Genomic DNA, 15,101 nt, shown 5'->3' on the forward strand with positions numbered 1-15,101 from the left:
AACGAATATCTTGAATTTATCCAGAACCTTTGTCTCAGATATTTACGTCATTAACAGGGGTGTTATTACGTCAAAAACAAGGGTTATATGGTTAACTTCAATTCAGTTAGATAGTGACTTCATCCTCTGTAGTACTCAGTCCCTGTCTCGGTGTAGCAAACTATTTGATTGTATTTCCAATGCCTAAATACCATTATTGTTTGTACAAGGTTATACGTAACATTACCCAAGCTCAACTTTTAAAGACATGTTTGTTATTGTTGTTGTTGGGTTATTCGCTTTCCATTGTTATTACATGTTCTGTCTTTTACTCCCGGCTATTTCCTGTTCTGTAAGTGGCTGGGGCTATTGATGAGCAAATAAATAAATAAATAAATAATAAATAAATGCTAGTTTTCAATATATGTCCAAATATATCCAAGAAGACCATGCTATGCAACGGGGTTCTCCCGATCGGGTTTTGTTCTCTACAGAAAAAAAAATTATGAAAATTTGTTATGGTCCTTCACAGCTCAAATAAGAAGTTCTACGACTTCTAAAAATTTGATATAAGCCAATAGACCCGTGACTGGTAGGCTTAGGGAGGCTACCCTCAACACTAACAACTTTTCCCCACCCACCGTACCGCCGATAAACCGCTGTCGAACACAGGTATAAGCTTAAGTACGTAGCGAAGGACCCTGGGTCCTTGGCCGTGTACCGTCATCGAATTTGACGAACACTCTTCAACTCGTGGAGCTTCATACGCTCATAGACCTTAAAAACGGATTTTTTAAAGTCTATGATACGCTTCACCTGTGAAAGTCTGCAAGATAATATTTTAATTAATGCCCCCAACCCCGGAAACAATGGGATGTTTCGTTCATACCTCACTTCACTTGTTTTATTAACCGATGACTACGCAACAGTTTGCTATAATTTCATCCCTTCCAGATCACTTCGTTCTCCCAATCAGAACCTCCTTAAAGTTCTCAAAGCACGTACACTTCTTTATCAGAACACCTTGTCAGTTGCGGGTGTGGATGAATATAACAATCTCCCCAAATCAATGAGGGACTCTGAGTCACTGACTAGTTTTAAGAAATCTTGTAACAACTTTTTGTATAATACTTACTTGTCAGATGCCTTTTCGTAGGTTTTTTTATATTTGTATTTCTGTGTATTTTGTGTTTTATGTTTGTGCTGCAAAGTGTATTATGATTTTCTTTTGTCTATTCGACCTCCACGAAAAAGAGGTGTTTCACCTACTATGGAGTTATCGAATTTAAATAAAGATTAATAATAATAATAATAATAATATAGCGATAGCATTCCGAGAGGAAGAAATATTTACCAGACATTAATTCTGAAGGTTCTGCTAAGTAATGCCAGTATTACACGAACAATTCTACAAGTTTCTCTTATACTTATCACGTAACATACCTGACACTATTTGACTGTACAACCGAATACTATAATTTATGATGTCATTACACAATCTGTGATGATAGGCGTTGTCAATATCGCGATGTGGTTAAAATGAAATCCTGCAATTGAACTATAAGGGGAAAGCAAAGCTATAGAAACAAACAAATAAACAAAAAAACACCCAAAACACACACCGATATATGGTTACATGCAAAAGAAATAGTACCACAGGGTACGCGAGCAATATTCGTCCAGAAGTTATGAATATGATTGATAAATGTCATGTATTCAAGTAATTTTTTATTATACAACCCTTTAATACCCGTGTCTAGTGTGTGCCTATTACTTTACCCTAGCAATCTCTGTACAGTATTTCAAAGAAAACAGTCCGTATCTGTTAATTGCCCTCCCTAATCCCCTTCACTGATTTGTTCTGCCGATCACCAACGTAGGGGCTTATCGCCCTGACCAAATAACTCATTAGCAGCTCATAAGGTAGTAGACGGACGTCTCATCGGTAACTGATCGAGACGTATACACAGTGCGTATATTGTGTGCGTGATGTATTGCCTCACATCCCAAGGTCGCCCTCAATCGCGCTAATTTGCATATATAACTGCAGATCATGATAAGGTCATACATATGTTTTCCACACTGCTCTCTACTAAATGTATGCAGAACGTGCACACGGCACGGCGATATTATGCATCCATTGCTTTAAAGTTTCTACAATTCTGAAAGTTTGTTCAGTTAATGCCAGAGAGGAGTTTCATCGTCCCGCGAACGTTTGTCTTTGCGAGAGATGTAGTCAACGAAGGCGACACGACGTACAGCCTAGTCTACTTACATGTCGTTCTGCATCGAGGATCATGGCGACTTCCGACGGACTGTAACACTGTTTTTATTTCCTAATATTGCGACTCAATGCTGTGTGTTCATACGGACATTTGAATTGTGCTACTGTCATTCAACAGGTAATTGTACAAAAGGTGGCGAATAACAGTGTCAGAATTGTATTTTTTAAGTAAAGCAGCAATGTGTAGGTCAAGGCAGGTCAAATTAGTGGCACAACCGTGCTCACTACTGATATGTACTTTGGTCTTTAGTGTTTGTGTTTGTAGCACAGCATCACCTTCACCTACTTCGACGACAGCTAATGACGTTTATGCTCGTACCAATCCCAGTCTCAGAGTTTCCGAGGAAACAGAGACCAACTGTATCGGAGAGCTGTTCAAAAAGTATGGTCATGACGGGAAGTTAACTTTTGAAGGATTCGAAAAGCTGCTTCATAACATTGGACTTGGAAGAATGAAGACAGTATCGCCCCTTGAAACTACAAGTGACGAAAAAGATCAGTCGGAATACCATGTTTCTCACGAGCACGAAGCGGTGGAAACTGCGACGGAATCAGTCGGTGACAACGGGGTGATACTGATTGACAAAGTGATGTCCGGCTACTCTGATGAAGAGTTCCACGGTGCGTTTGGAGATATGCATTCAGACCAACATGCCGATAATCACACAGGTACAGATCACGTCACGATGGTGAGTATAAACGATTTAAGACAATTTTAAGTATCCTGAGATTGCGGTGGTCGTTCCCCAGACTTAGCGTTACTTCGACAGCTATATAGCAATGGGCAAAAAGACAATTATTCCAGCGCCTTTACCTCTTTCATAGTCAGTTTTCCGTTGGACGGCCTGCCCTTACCCATTACACAAGCACACGTGTTCACAAACATTATGATATTAATATTGCCATTTGGATTGTTGACTATGGTTTTAAAAGCGCAGGCCTTCTAGAGAAAAATGATATATTTTTCGGATTTTCCGATATGCACTTGAACTTTGAGTAACCTTGATACGTTCCCATTCTACAGAAAAGTAGAGGGGAGTGTCAGCGTAACGTGCAAAACCACGGGACCGTGGTTAAACCAACAAATTAATGCGTCCATCTCAGATATACTGTGGGGACGTATGCAGGAATAAAATAATTAGCATTTTATATGTGAGATGAACGGTTGTCAGTATAAAACAAAAAATATCAGTTATTGTTCTGCGTGTACTTTGAGTATCTTCTGGCCCGTTCTAGAGCATTGGAAAACAATCTGTAATACAGAGCAGAGCTTTGGGTCAGAGTGGTTTGTTTTGTGTGTGTGCGCGCGCACGCAGGGGGGGGGGTGTGTCCATATATACAAAGATCAGGGATTTTGAGTGTCTATACAAGTGTATAGTATGTATTGTAGAATTTATTTTTCTGAAGGTATTTTAGTTGTCATCATTGCATGTTAAGAGTAGTTTTTACAGATATGAAATGTGAGAATGAAAATCAAATACAAACATGTATTAATATGCCACACAGCCACTATTGCCTTGATTCAATGTGTAAATGACTGGCATAGCCCCTCCTCTAAACCCTATGTTAAGGAGAAGCATGATATCCACAGACCCTGTTGACGATATCTGTAATTTTTTCAAAAAAAGATATATTGTATATCACAATATCTTTATAGAATGAAGGGTATCCCCGCCCTTTATTTAAGGGGGTGCTGCACCCAACAGCATATTTTGCTCAAAATCACTTATTTTGCACATATTCATTCAATTTTGATTAATTTGTTAACCAAAGATTAAAATATTTGTTGGGGCCACGTTTTAGCTTGGCAAGCAGTCATAAGTTGCATGATAAAGAAGTGTTAATTTATGCAAATGTATGCAAATCACCCAATTTTCTGGCTTCTCTTTTCTCCCAATTTCAAGATTTCCAAAGAATTTAACTCCACTGTGGCAAGTTAAATTTTCTGAAATTTTCACACTGTATTCTTTAAAATCTATATAAAAACAACTATTTGGTTTGGCAAAAAACTTCTTACATTTTGAAAAAGAGGCATTTTAATTTTGATAATCATGATTTTAATCACTTTTTTGAGTGTCAGTCTATCAACCCATGCCATTTTAGAATGAAGATAGATGATGAAAAATAAAATAGTCAGTTTTTTCTACATGTAATTGCTTCCAGTGAAATATTACACTTCAGAAAATAGTTTCAAGTTTTTGACTTAAATAAATACCAAAATTGAGGTTTTTTTACCCCAAATATACATCCCCTTCATCCTTCAAGTAAACTATTGCCACCATAATAAACTTAAGATTCTCTGCTTTTTGAAAATATACAGTATGAGGGGTTTCCTTTTAATCTTAGATGACAAATATTCCTTTGAAAAACTGTGTTGGCAATGTGCGGCTCCACCCACCTTAACAAGCTACTTGCAATCTCTGATCATTGCTGTTAGGTGGTAACTTTGCCTAATTGTGTACTATGTTGACCTCATAAGGAGATTAAATGGTGTCACCAACATCTTGTAATGTACTAATGATGTAAAAAAAGAAGGAACAGGTGGAAACGTAGACAGCTTGCGTCTTGCAATTTAACAATTCTGAACAGATACAACCATAAATCATCACTATTTCACCAAACAGTAGCTTGCAATACTTGGTGGAAGGTAGTATAATGGATTTTGCTGTGATCATTTCCTAATAAAATAGTTCTATAGCCTTCAGGTTGTTTGTTGAATGAGGTCATCTGTTAAGCAGGAAGTCAGAAGTACAAACTTTTGACCCAAGATTTGTTTACCACTGATCAAATTGTTGTTATGCTACTCAGTCAATGTGAGAAATCTTTTTAGAGTGTAATAGTCACTCTTTAACTTTGCATAGGTAAAATTTTTGGACTAATTTTTCTCAAAACATGACTCTCTGTATCATTGGCTTTTGAAAGCTTTGAAATTCAATATACAACCTATTAGGGGATATGGTTATCACTAGATGATGAGAAGTCATACAAAATATTCACATCTAAATTTTCGAGAATTTTTCTTTATTTTTTGCTCAATTTTCTTCAAAAGTTTTTTCTTAAAAATTGTTTAACTAAAAGTAATAAAATTTGGTTTGTATGTTTTTAGGTATGACCTCATTCAGTTTCATTCAAATGATGGAGAAATTTGCATATGCAAATTTTGCAGACAATTGGGTTGCTATGCAGTTACTCAATTATTAAAAACTATCAGCAAAGCTATATCAGCCGATAGGTCACTTGATAAGATCCTGGCCTTTTTTGAATGACAAGTTGTCAACCTTTCCCTTGGGCCAAGGTCACATCAGACAGATTCAAAAGGAAAATAAGAAATTCAAGAAAGTCAAGCTTTAGAGGTACTGTAAATATCCAATACTGCATTGCCAGAGCTAGGTGGATTTTGAATGGAATCAACTGGTATCCATATGTACATGGTTTCTAGGGAATCAACTGGTATCCATAGGTACATGGTTTCTAGGGAATCAACTGGTATCCATAGTTACATGGTTTCTAGGGAATCAACTGGTATCCATAGGTACATGGTTTCTAGGGAATCAACTGGTATCCATAGTTACATGGTTTCTAGGAATCAACTGGTATCCATAGGTACATGGTTTCTAGGGAATCAACTGGTATCCATAGGTACATGGTTTCTAGGGAATCAACTGGTATCCATAGGTACATGGTTTCTAAGGAATCAACTGGTATCCATAGTTACATGGTTTCTAGTGAATCAACTGGTATCCATAGTTACATGGTTTCTAGGGAATCAACTGGTATCCATAGTTACATGGTTTCTAGGGAATCAACTGGTATCCATAGTCACATGGTTTCTAGTACACCATGATATATCAGAATCAATCAGAATTAGAGCATGGTGACATTGATGTTATTTTTGGTTCAAAAAGACACAAGGTGTTTATGTTGTTGTTAATCCTCGGAAAGTGGTCAATGAAGACAAAACCTTTGAGATTATCCCAATGTTGCTATCTACAGAGGAGTTACATAAACAATGACAATGTTGTTTTCTACAGAGCAGGTAGGTAAACAACAACAATAACAGTGTTCAGTATTTGCTGGTAATTACAGGAAAACTATCAGGTGAGGAGGGTTTCCAAACTGTGAAAATGCAGTGATGAAACATTGCATTTGATGATGATCTGTTGTGGATTGAATGTGAATGTATCTCAACACAAAGCTGGATTCGACCCAGCTCTGAAACAGATATGGAATGTATCAGAAACTGAAAATTCCAAAACAATCTGTCAATCAATAGATAAAGTTTTGAATTCTCAACCTAACAACTATGAACTCTGCAGAAGGGAAACATTGAGTGCCCAGTGTCTGTTGTTCTTTTTAGAACAAACAGTTACGCCATTCAGGCACTTAACAACTCATTCCATTCACAAATTTTAATTACGCCGTCCTGATGTCATACACGGTATATCATTAGACACAAAACAAAGGTGTTACTGTAACTCTGGGAATATTTATTAAACATGTTTGCAGAGTGTAGTGTGACTACATGCTTGCTCATTTCATATTTCATGGGCACATATATATGTCCTAACATATAGTCACACAACTGAAACAAAATATTAGGGTCAACTTGCAGATTCTTACCTGGTTGTAGCTTAAATTGCTTGACTGAATTACAACCTTGCAAGTCAGTGAACATTAGACCAATCATTGTAATGGTGATTTGAGAGAGTTGTTCACTCCAAGCATTAGGCCAATCATTGTAATGGTTAGCTGCAATAATTGTAGCCCTTGGTTGGTGGGGATTGGGCTTCTGTCGTGTGGCTCGCGCCTTGCCCCAACCAGGGGAAAGGCGCGAGCCACACGACAGAAGCCCAATCCCCACCAACCAAGGGCTACAATTCTTGCAGCTATGTAATGGTAATTTGAGAGAGTTGTTCACTCCAAACAAAATGCAGTGTACTAATCTTTGACATTGATGATTGAAAGTATAGCTTTGTATTTTCTGAGAGTAAAGTCTGTTTAAATATTTTCAGCGATTTTAATATGGCATTAACTTTGTAGCAAAACCAATCCAAATACAGAAACCATCTGATCGATTAACTATATTTTGCTATTTTTCAGTCACCATTTAAAAATTAATCAAAGGTTGAGTTTTAGTTGTAATTGATCTTCAACAAGTATGATGGAAATGTCAGCAAAGCCCATATTAATGTCTGCAATGCTCTTTCAATCAAAAAGTAATTTCTTGGCAGTCCCTACAGGAAAATTGATATTTGTGCATGTAACATTAATTTTTGCTGATTTTCTGAATTATTTTGCCGTACTAGTGATGTAGACTCCCTGTCTCCATCAAAGTAAGGAGGGAGGAATGTGAGGTAGTGTCATGTGATTATTATTCATGAGCTGTCATTACTATTCATGAGGGCATGTATATCTCTCTTAGCCCACGTGTACTCAAGCCAGTCTCCAGCTTACCATCACTCTACGTATGTAGCTTAGAGCTTAGTGTAATAAAGTAGCATCTTAGATTATATTGTACTCGCTGTTTCAAGTCGTCTTTACATCCCTTCAACATTGGAATACCAGCCTTGCCGGCCCCGACACGCTACCATGTAACCGTCAATACCATCATAACCTTGGTTATATCACAGTGCACAAAATCTGCATTTACCTATCATCAGCTGAACCTTTACACTTACACTTCATCAGATGAATTTGTTTTTTTGTAACCTACAGTGGAATGAATGCCTTACAGTGGAATCTGCAAATCTCAAAACTTGCTCCCTATCTAGATCTTTCAAAATGTAAGTTCTTTTGTGTAAGTTACTGCAATGAACATTTTTGGCTTGACCCTTTCTATCCTGATGCTATGATACTCAAAGGTGAAAAATCTCTTCCCAAAAATTGTCAAGTAACTTCCACACACCACTGACCTCACCTGCAGTGTGAACAAACTGAATTGAAGTTCAAGTTTTCATTTGAAATTATGGGACAAATTTAATATTTTGGAGATGTATACTTTTATCATACTGGCCGGTAGTTGTAGTACTTGAGGAATGAGCTGTTTACATTACATCACCACAGTAAATTGGGAGTGAAATTTGGGTCATCAATGTTGTATAAGGGACTGTACTTATCACACATTATCTTGGTGTAGATAATCTAATCCTGAACAATAAAGCAAATTTTTAATTTTTTCGATATGATATTTACTGTCTTGGTGTCTGTAGTGATGTTGATGGAAAGCAGCAAACACTGTGTGGAAAGAGTGGTTGCATCTTCAGACCATTGGCAAACATGATGACCTGGGTGACACCCCAACCCTTTATGTTTTGATTTGTTTACATTTAATTAGTGATCCCAATTGTCATGAAAGTTTAAAACTGCATGGCTTTGTGAAACCTTTGTGATCAAAGATAAAAATACAGCCAGACAGGTGGACATAAAAACTGCTATTAATTTGATGAGGGCAAGTTGATATTTATAAATATGTCCTTTGATATTGGTTGGACTCAGTTTCCTCAAGTGCATTCAAATAGAGTTGTCTGTTTCATCTTGTTATTATTAATTTTTAAAAGTTTTACTTACAGTGAGTTATCTAACAAAACACAGTCTGTATTTATCCTATGAGATATTTCACAGAATGGTACATGTATATACCACAGATGCTTCACAAGTTGAGATCATTTGCTGTTGTAAATATAATGAATCCAAGGGGACAATATTTTCCTTGTACGGTACTGTACCACTGTAATATTGGCCATTTTGCAGCTCACACCTGTCGGTGCTGAAATAGTGCAAGCAAACATTGGAAGTGTATATGGTTTTATTAGCTCATATTTGGTTTTATATACCAAAAAGAGCTTATATGATGAGTCTGAGTGGCGTCTGTGTCTGTATATTTGTGGGTATGTGCGGATGTATGTCCGTCACACACAAAGGCTCCCATACCGCCAAAGCTACCATCTCAGTATTTGGTGTACAGGTAGATGTAGGGGTTGAGATGTGAATTTGTTCAAATGAACATATCAGTGTCAAAAATGTGCAAATGAGGTAAGAAAAAGGGAAATTCTGCATGTGTGCAGGAGTGACATGCCAGTAAGAAACAGGCAAACTCCACTTATCTTGAGTCATTTCCTGTCATTGTTTATGAACTGTTACATATTAACAGAACTGCCCAAACCATAGACAGTAGAGGGGAGGAAGACCGTCAGTAGAGGGGAGGAAGACCGTCTATGGTCAAACAAAGAGGGGCTAGCTACCTTTCAGCTATGCATGTTGCTAAAGTTGACCTCCAGTACCTAAAATTTCAGACCTTAATTACTTTTGTCATTCTTGTTTTTCTCGTTTAAATATTTCTTGTTGTTTTTCTGGTTGTACTGTGCAGAAATCATTGTCATAACATCAACGTAGAATTTTCCTGCGATGAACAGATAGAAACAACATTTATTGTTGATTTTTGTTCACCCATACTGGTATGTACCAATTCTGATCAAATTTGAGCGACACCGTATAATTGCGGTATTTTTTATTATGGAAATCTCCTTTCATTACAGTGACAACAATAAAACAAATTGTCTTTTTGACCCACATGTTTCATTTCAAAAGATTAAAATGAAAAATAAATTGAAGTGAGGAATGAACTAAAAACATCTAATTAATTCAATAAAATATATCAATAGCATTACTATCATCATTAAAATTACTGTATTTTCATTTACATTCTAATATCCACAAACATCACTCAATTTATTGAAAGAAAGCCATTTAGAAATCAACAAAAGGCTTTTGAATTGTTTCTATTTTAATCAGTGATATGACATTTTCAAGATAATATCTTTGTTTTCCATAAGAATTGAAATCTGACATCTGTGAAAGTTTATCTTTAAGTCAAAGCTGACTCATATTGGAGTCATAATGTTCACAAAGACGTCTTGTCAAAAAGTCTTTTCAGACTCCTTCATTTTAGAATTCTTTTTATCAGTTTATGCATAATTCTTTGAAAGATGGAATGAAAATATTATGCAAATGAAAGTATTAATATTTGAACAGTTGAAAAATAGATTGAAAAACTGATTCATAATACAACAAAATGTGTGTGATAATGATCATAGAATTTTATGAATAGCCTGTTTATTTGAAAACTTTTGACCAACCTATGAATTCAACTTATTTAGTGCAGACTCTCTCTGACCATTTATGGAACTCGACACTTAAACCCTTTGATCTACCCCTGAATTGCAAGGATTTTTGACATATTATTTCATACTATGATCACTGAATTGCAAGGATTTTTGACATATTATTTCATACTATGATCACTGAATTGCAAGGATTTTTGACATATTATTTCATACTATGATCACTGAATTGCAAGGATTTTTGACATATTATTTCATACTATGATCACTGAATTGCAAGGATTTTTGACATATTATTTCATACTATGATCACTGAATTGCAAGGATTTTTGACATATTATTTCATACTATGATCACTGAATTGCAAGGATTTTTGACATATTATTTCATACTATGATCACTGAATTGCAAGGATTTTTGACATATTATTTCATACTATGATCACTGAATTGCAAGGATTTTTGACATATTATTTCATACTATGATCACTGAATTGCAAGGATTTTTGACATATTATTTCATACTATGATCACTGCCAGAAATTTCTGCTTTGATTCTATAAGTGTTCTCAGTATCTTTTGTATAGTCAAGGGGTAAAGCTCTTATACAGACTTCCCAGGAAAAATTAAGGATTTGAATGTTGGAATCTCATTGAAATATATATTGTTGTTTCAAAAGGATGCTTTTGGTCTTCCTTATTTTTGTACAGAGCTAGTGCGGTATTAAAATGCCTAAAATACAAGTGTAGAGTAAATTAAAAGTTGATTTTGAGTTCATGTTGTACATTAATTATTGTAAAAGTTAAAGTTCTTACCTCAGGGGTATTCAAATTAATGACAACTTTACCTACTTTGTGATATTTGGAAATGTATGATTTCAAAACAACAAAGTTACATATCAAGAAATTATGTTTACCACAAATGCTGTATACAAGGCCTTGCTTTGCTTCTAAGTTACAGTTCTTGTAAAGTTTCGAGTCAATATTCACTCTTGTGTAAAAATTCTGTGTTGAATCCATCCATCATCATCTTACTCTATTCAGTGAGATTTTTTTGACAATCAGCAATAGTTTCTGTAACATTTTTAGCTCATATTTGGTGTTTATATAAATACCAAAAACAGCTTATATGGTGAGTCCATGGCATCTGCTATGTCTGTATGTTTGTGGATATGTATGTGCGGATGTATGTCCATCACACGCAAAAGCTCCCATACTGCCTAAGCTACCATCTCAGTATTTGGTGTACAGGTAGATGCAGGGGTTGAGATGTGACGTTGTTCAAATGAACACATCAGTGTCAAAAATGTGCAAATGAGGTAAGAAAAAGGGAAATTCTGCAAAATGTTCAGGAGTGATGGCATGCCAATGGCTGAAACAGGAAACTTCACGGACCTGTAGTCATTTCCTGTCATTGTTTATGAACTGTTACATATTAACAGACCTGCTCAAACTAAGGGACGGACCATTAGATCTTGGGAGGGGGTGGTCACAATGAAATTGTGAACATTTTTTTCTTGTTACAATTGTAAATTTCTAAAAAAAAAATGTTTTCCATATGAGAAAAGCTGTGCTAATTTTTTTACTGAGTAAATTTTCAGATTTATAATTTTTTTCAGTTCGACGCTGTCTGAGGATTAACAATGTACATCCATATCACTAGCGCAAATAAGATTGCGTGCTGTAACTACAACATACATATGGCCTAGTGATTTATATTGCTGATAGATTTCGTGAAATGTTTCAGATCATCTTTTGACAAGCTGAGAAGCTGTTTGCAAAAAATGTGGTGAAATTTCAATATTTGTATTTTTAGGACAATTTTTGCCCTTTTTTTGATCAAAACATCTATTTCTCTGTAGCAGTATGTCCAACTTCTGTCATTCTTGTTTTTCTGGTTTAAATATTTCTTGTTGTTTTTCTGGGTTATTTTACCTGTTTATGCATGTTACTGTAACAGTGTACATGAAAAAATAATGAGGCTCCATTGAGGCATGTTTAATATAATAGGATTTTTCTATAGCAAAGTGCCAAAGGCATAGTGTTAGCACATCATTTATTCATAATTTTGTGCCGTAGATTAATGACATTAAAGGTCAAAATGACAAAAGCTGTTGTGGATATTCTATTAGTAGCTGATAACAGCCTTGTACAAGCACAAAACAAATCTTTCTAATCCTTGAAACAAATTTCAAAGCACGTCTAGTTTTAAGATATTATGAAATTCAAGCTTTATACTACATGGCTTTGCTTGTAGGCTGGTGTAAGGACTGTATAGAAAGTCTTGGTATAACTTACAGATAGCATATAAGATTATATGGTTTGACATGATTAGTTATATGTGGTTTTAGCTATCTGACTGATGGTTAGACATGGGGTTATATACAGTTTTCACTAGCTGATTAATGTAGATGCGTGAAATACGTGATATTATAAATTTGAGAATATTTTTATCATTTCTGGTCAAAAAGTCTCTCTTTGGGTGTTATAAGCCTCATTGCTTTCAAATTTGGTCCATGAATTGTTCTGTTGAAATTAATTATAGCTCAAAATTAGAAACATTGAATAATTAATCATATGAATATTTAATCACATTTTCTCCTTCATGAATTATTTGTACCCATTCAAAATGTAATTCAATAATATGGATAAAGTGTGTTTTGTATCAAGCTTTGGTTGAATTGTCATTAAAAAATAATTCTTTAAGGTATTATTTGAAGATATTCAATAATTTGAGCAAACCCCAAGCAGTAAGAATAAGGGTGTTAGTTGACATACAAGGTCAGTTAGTTCTTTTAAAGCAGGCAGCTAATTGAGTCAATGATCCCTTGGTTAGTTCTTGCATCAGTGGATTCATCTTCCATATTTGATTCACCATACTGCGAACAACAAATTTCAACACCTGAGTTAACCCTATAAATAGAGTTTACGCTGTGTACAGTTTTTAGAGAGAACCAATAGCACTAGTAGCATAGAGGTACATTCTTGTTGCAGAGTGCAGCACTGACTAAAGGGGCATCAACAGTGAAGTACAGTTAGATACTGTAAATGCAGTGTTTGATCTCCATAGGAATGTTTCACAAGAGGGTGAAGATGTGGTGCAAGTAGTTGCAGTTGTGGGGGTCAGGAGGGGATATCCCTCTCCTGAAGCAATTGCAAGCCAGGGACTTGACCTGATTAAGTATTTCACATTTTTTTATTCCCCTGCCAACTTACAAATCCTTAATGTGTCTGATATTTACTATTTTTCTTTATAAAGTCTGGTCACATTAGTTGGAAATAAAGTTTAATTATTATTATTTTTATTATTATGTTTTGGTTCAGTCAAACAACTGGAGTTTAATGTTCAGGTCCCTTGCTGTCTTTCTATCATATGTCTATAGTCAAACATGGAGCTCACAAACTGGTGGTGCACATGTATACAATCTTCAAATCTCATTTTCATTTTAAAAATTGCTCAGGACAAAAGTAAAAGAAATAAAGTAGGAACAATGTGGAATGTGGACAATAATATACCGGACTTTGAACAAATTGTTTTGTTTACTTTACTTGCATGTCTTTCCATGTATTTAAGGACAAAACCCAAATGAGTGCTTTCAACATTATTGATCTGTTTCTGTGAATTACGTCTGTACAATGTACAACACTATTTTTACCCCTGAATATAATGTATTCAGTCTTGTTTGTATGACATCAGTTAACTGCAACTGTTCAGTAACATGTTGCAAATTGATTACATCACTTACCCTTGATTTAAAAGAATAAAATAAACTGTTATGTAGTCTAGTCTGCAAATATGCCAGTACAAAGACAATGGAAACACTTTGCCATGTCATTGACATCAATAAAAACAAAGTGTCCTGATACAGATGTTTGTTGGACTCCAAAGATAATTGTAAGAACTCAGCCCCATTTCCTGTTGATGAAGTAATTTTTATGATAATTTCCAGGTTTAGTAGGCATTGCTTTTTTAAAAATAACATGGATGTAAAGTCACCAGTTGCAATATTAGCATATCAGCAACAATTGCTCTGAGTTTAGTTTTTATCACCCACTCACTGACATTACCATTTACTGTCCAACCCAAATACCCACTACAGGTAAAACCTTCAGATAATTACCATTCTGAGTGGAAAGTTTCCCTGCAATGCAATTAAAGGCTGACTTGGCAAATGCTAAAAGTACTTTAGCTCTTCAAAGTCTGTGAAAGCTGGATGTGGTTCTAGTTTATCTACTTTGGGTTATTTTGACATTAGGCTACAAAGTGGCTGTGAATTTAAAGCTGTAACTCTGTAAAACTGACTTCAGGTACATCAATAATAAATTTTCATGATCCAACTTGGAGCAAGGGTCATTGACATCTTTTTAATTGGAACATTCAGTGCTCTATCAAGTACCCAAGGGATGATGCCATTATCAACAATCTTTACGATTAATGATGTGCTTGTGTATAAGATGACATGTGTGTGTTTAACAAATTAATAAGCCATGTTCAGTTTAACATGTCTGTATGTTTTATATTAGGGTCACATTCTAACAATTAAGTGTCAAATATAACCTACTCAAAATATATCGTCAACCCTGAACTCTATATATACGGGCAATTATCCTACTGCCAGTGGTTGTCTTACATCCAGTGGTTGACATCTACATGACAGTTTTTATGGGTCCGAGACTACTTTTTTCTGTTTACTTATATATAAACCATTTATATAAATTA

General features: G+C 35.4%; 1 protein-coding gene across 1 annotated transcript in view; it reads left to right on the forward strand.

Annotated features, from left to right (window-relative positions):
• Positions 1 to 2,015: 2,015 nt before the first annotated feature.
• LOC139124759 (metal cation symporter ZIP14-like) overlaps positions 2,016 to 15,101 on the forward strand; it is a 48,091-nt gene continuing 35,005 nt past the window's right edge. Inside the window, exon 1 of the mRNA XM_070690869.1 lies at positions 2,016 to 2,952. Within this exon, the coding sequence (XP_070546970.1) occupies positions 2,443 to 2,952 (510 nt within the window). The 5' untranslated portion in view covers positions 2,016 to 2,442. The remainder of the gene's footprint in view (positions 2,953 to 15,101) is intronic.

Source organism: Ptychodera flava (assembly GCF_041260155.1).
Source record: "Ptychodera flava strain L36383 chromosome 23 unlocalized genomic scaffold, AS_Pfla_20210202 Scaffold_24__1_contigs__length_23054250_pilon, whole genome shotgun sequence".
In the NCBI taxonomy this organism is placed as follows: domain Eukaryota; kingdom Metazoa; phylum Hemichordata; class Enteropneusta; family Ptychoderidae; genus Ptychodera; species Ptychodera flava.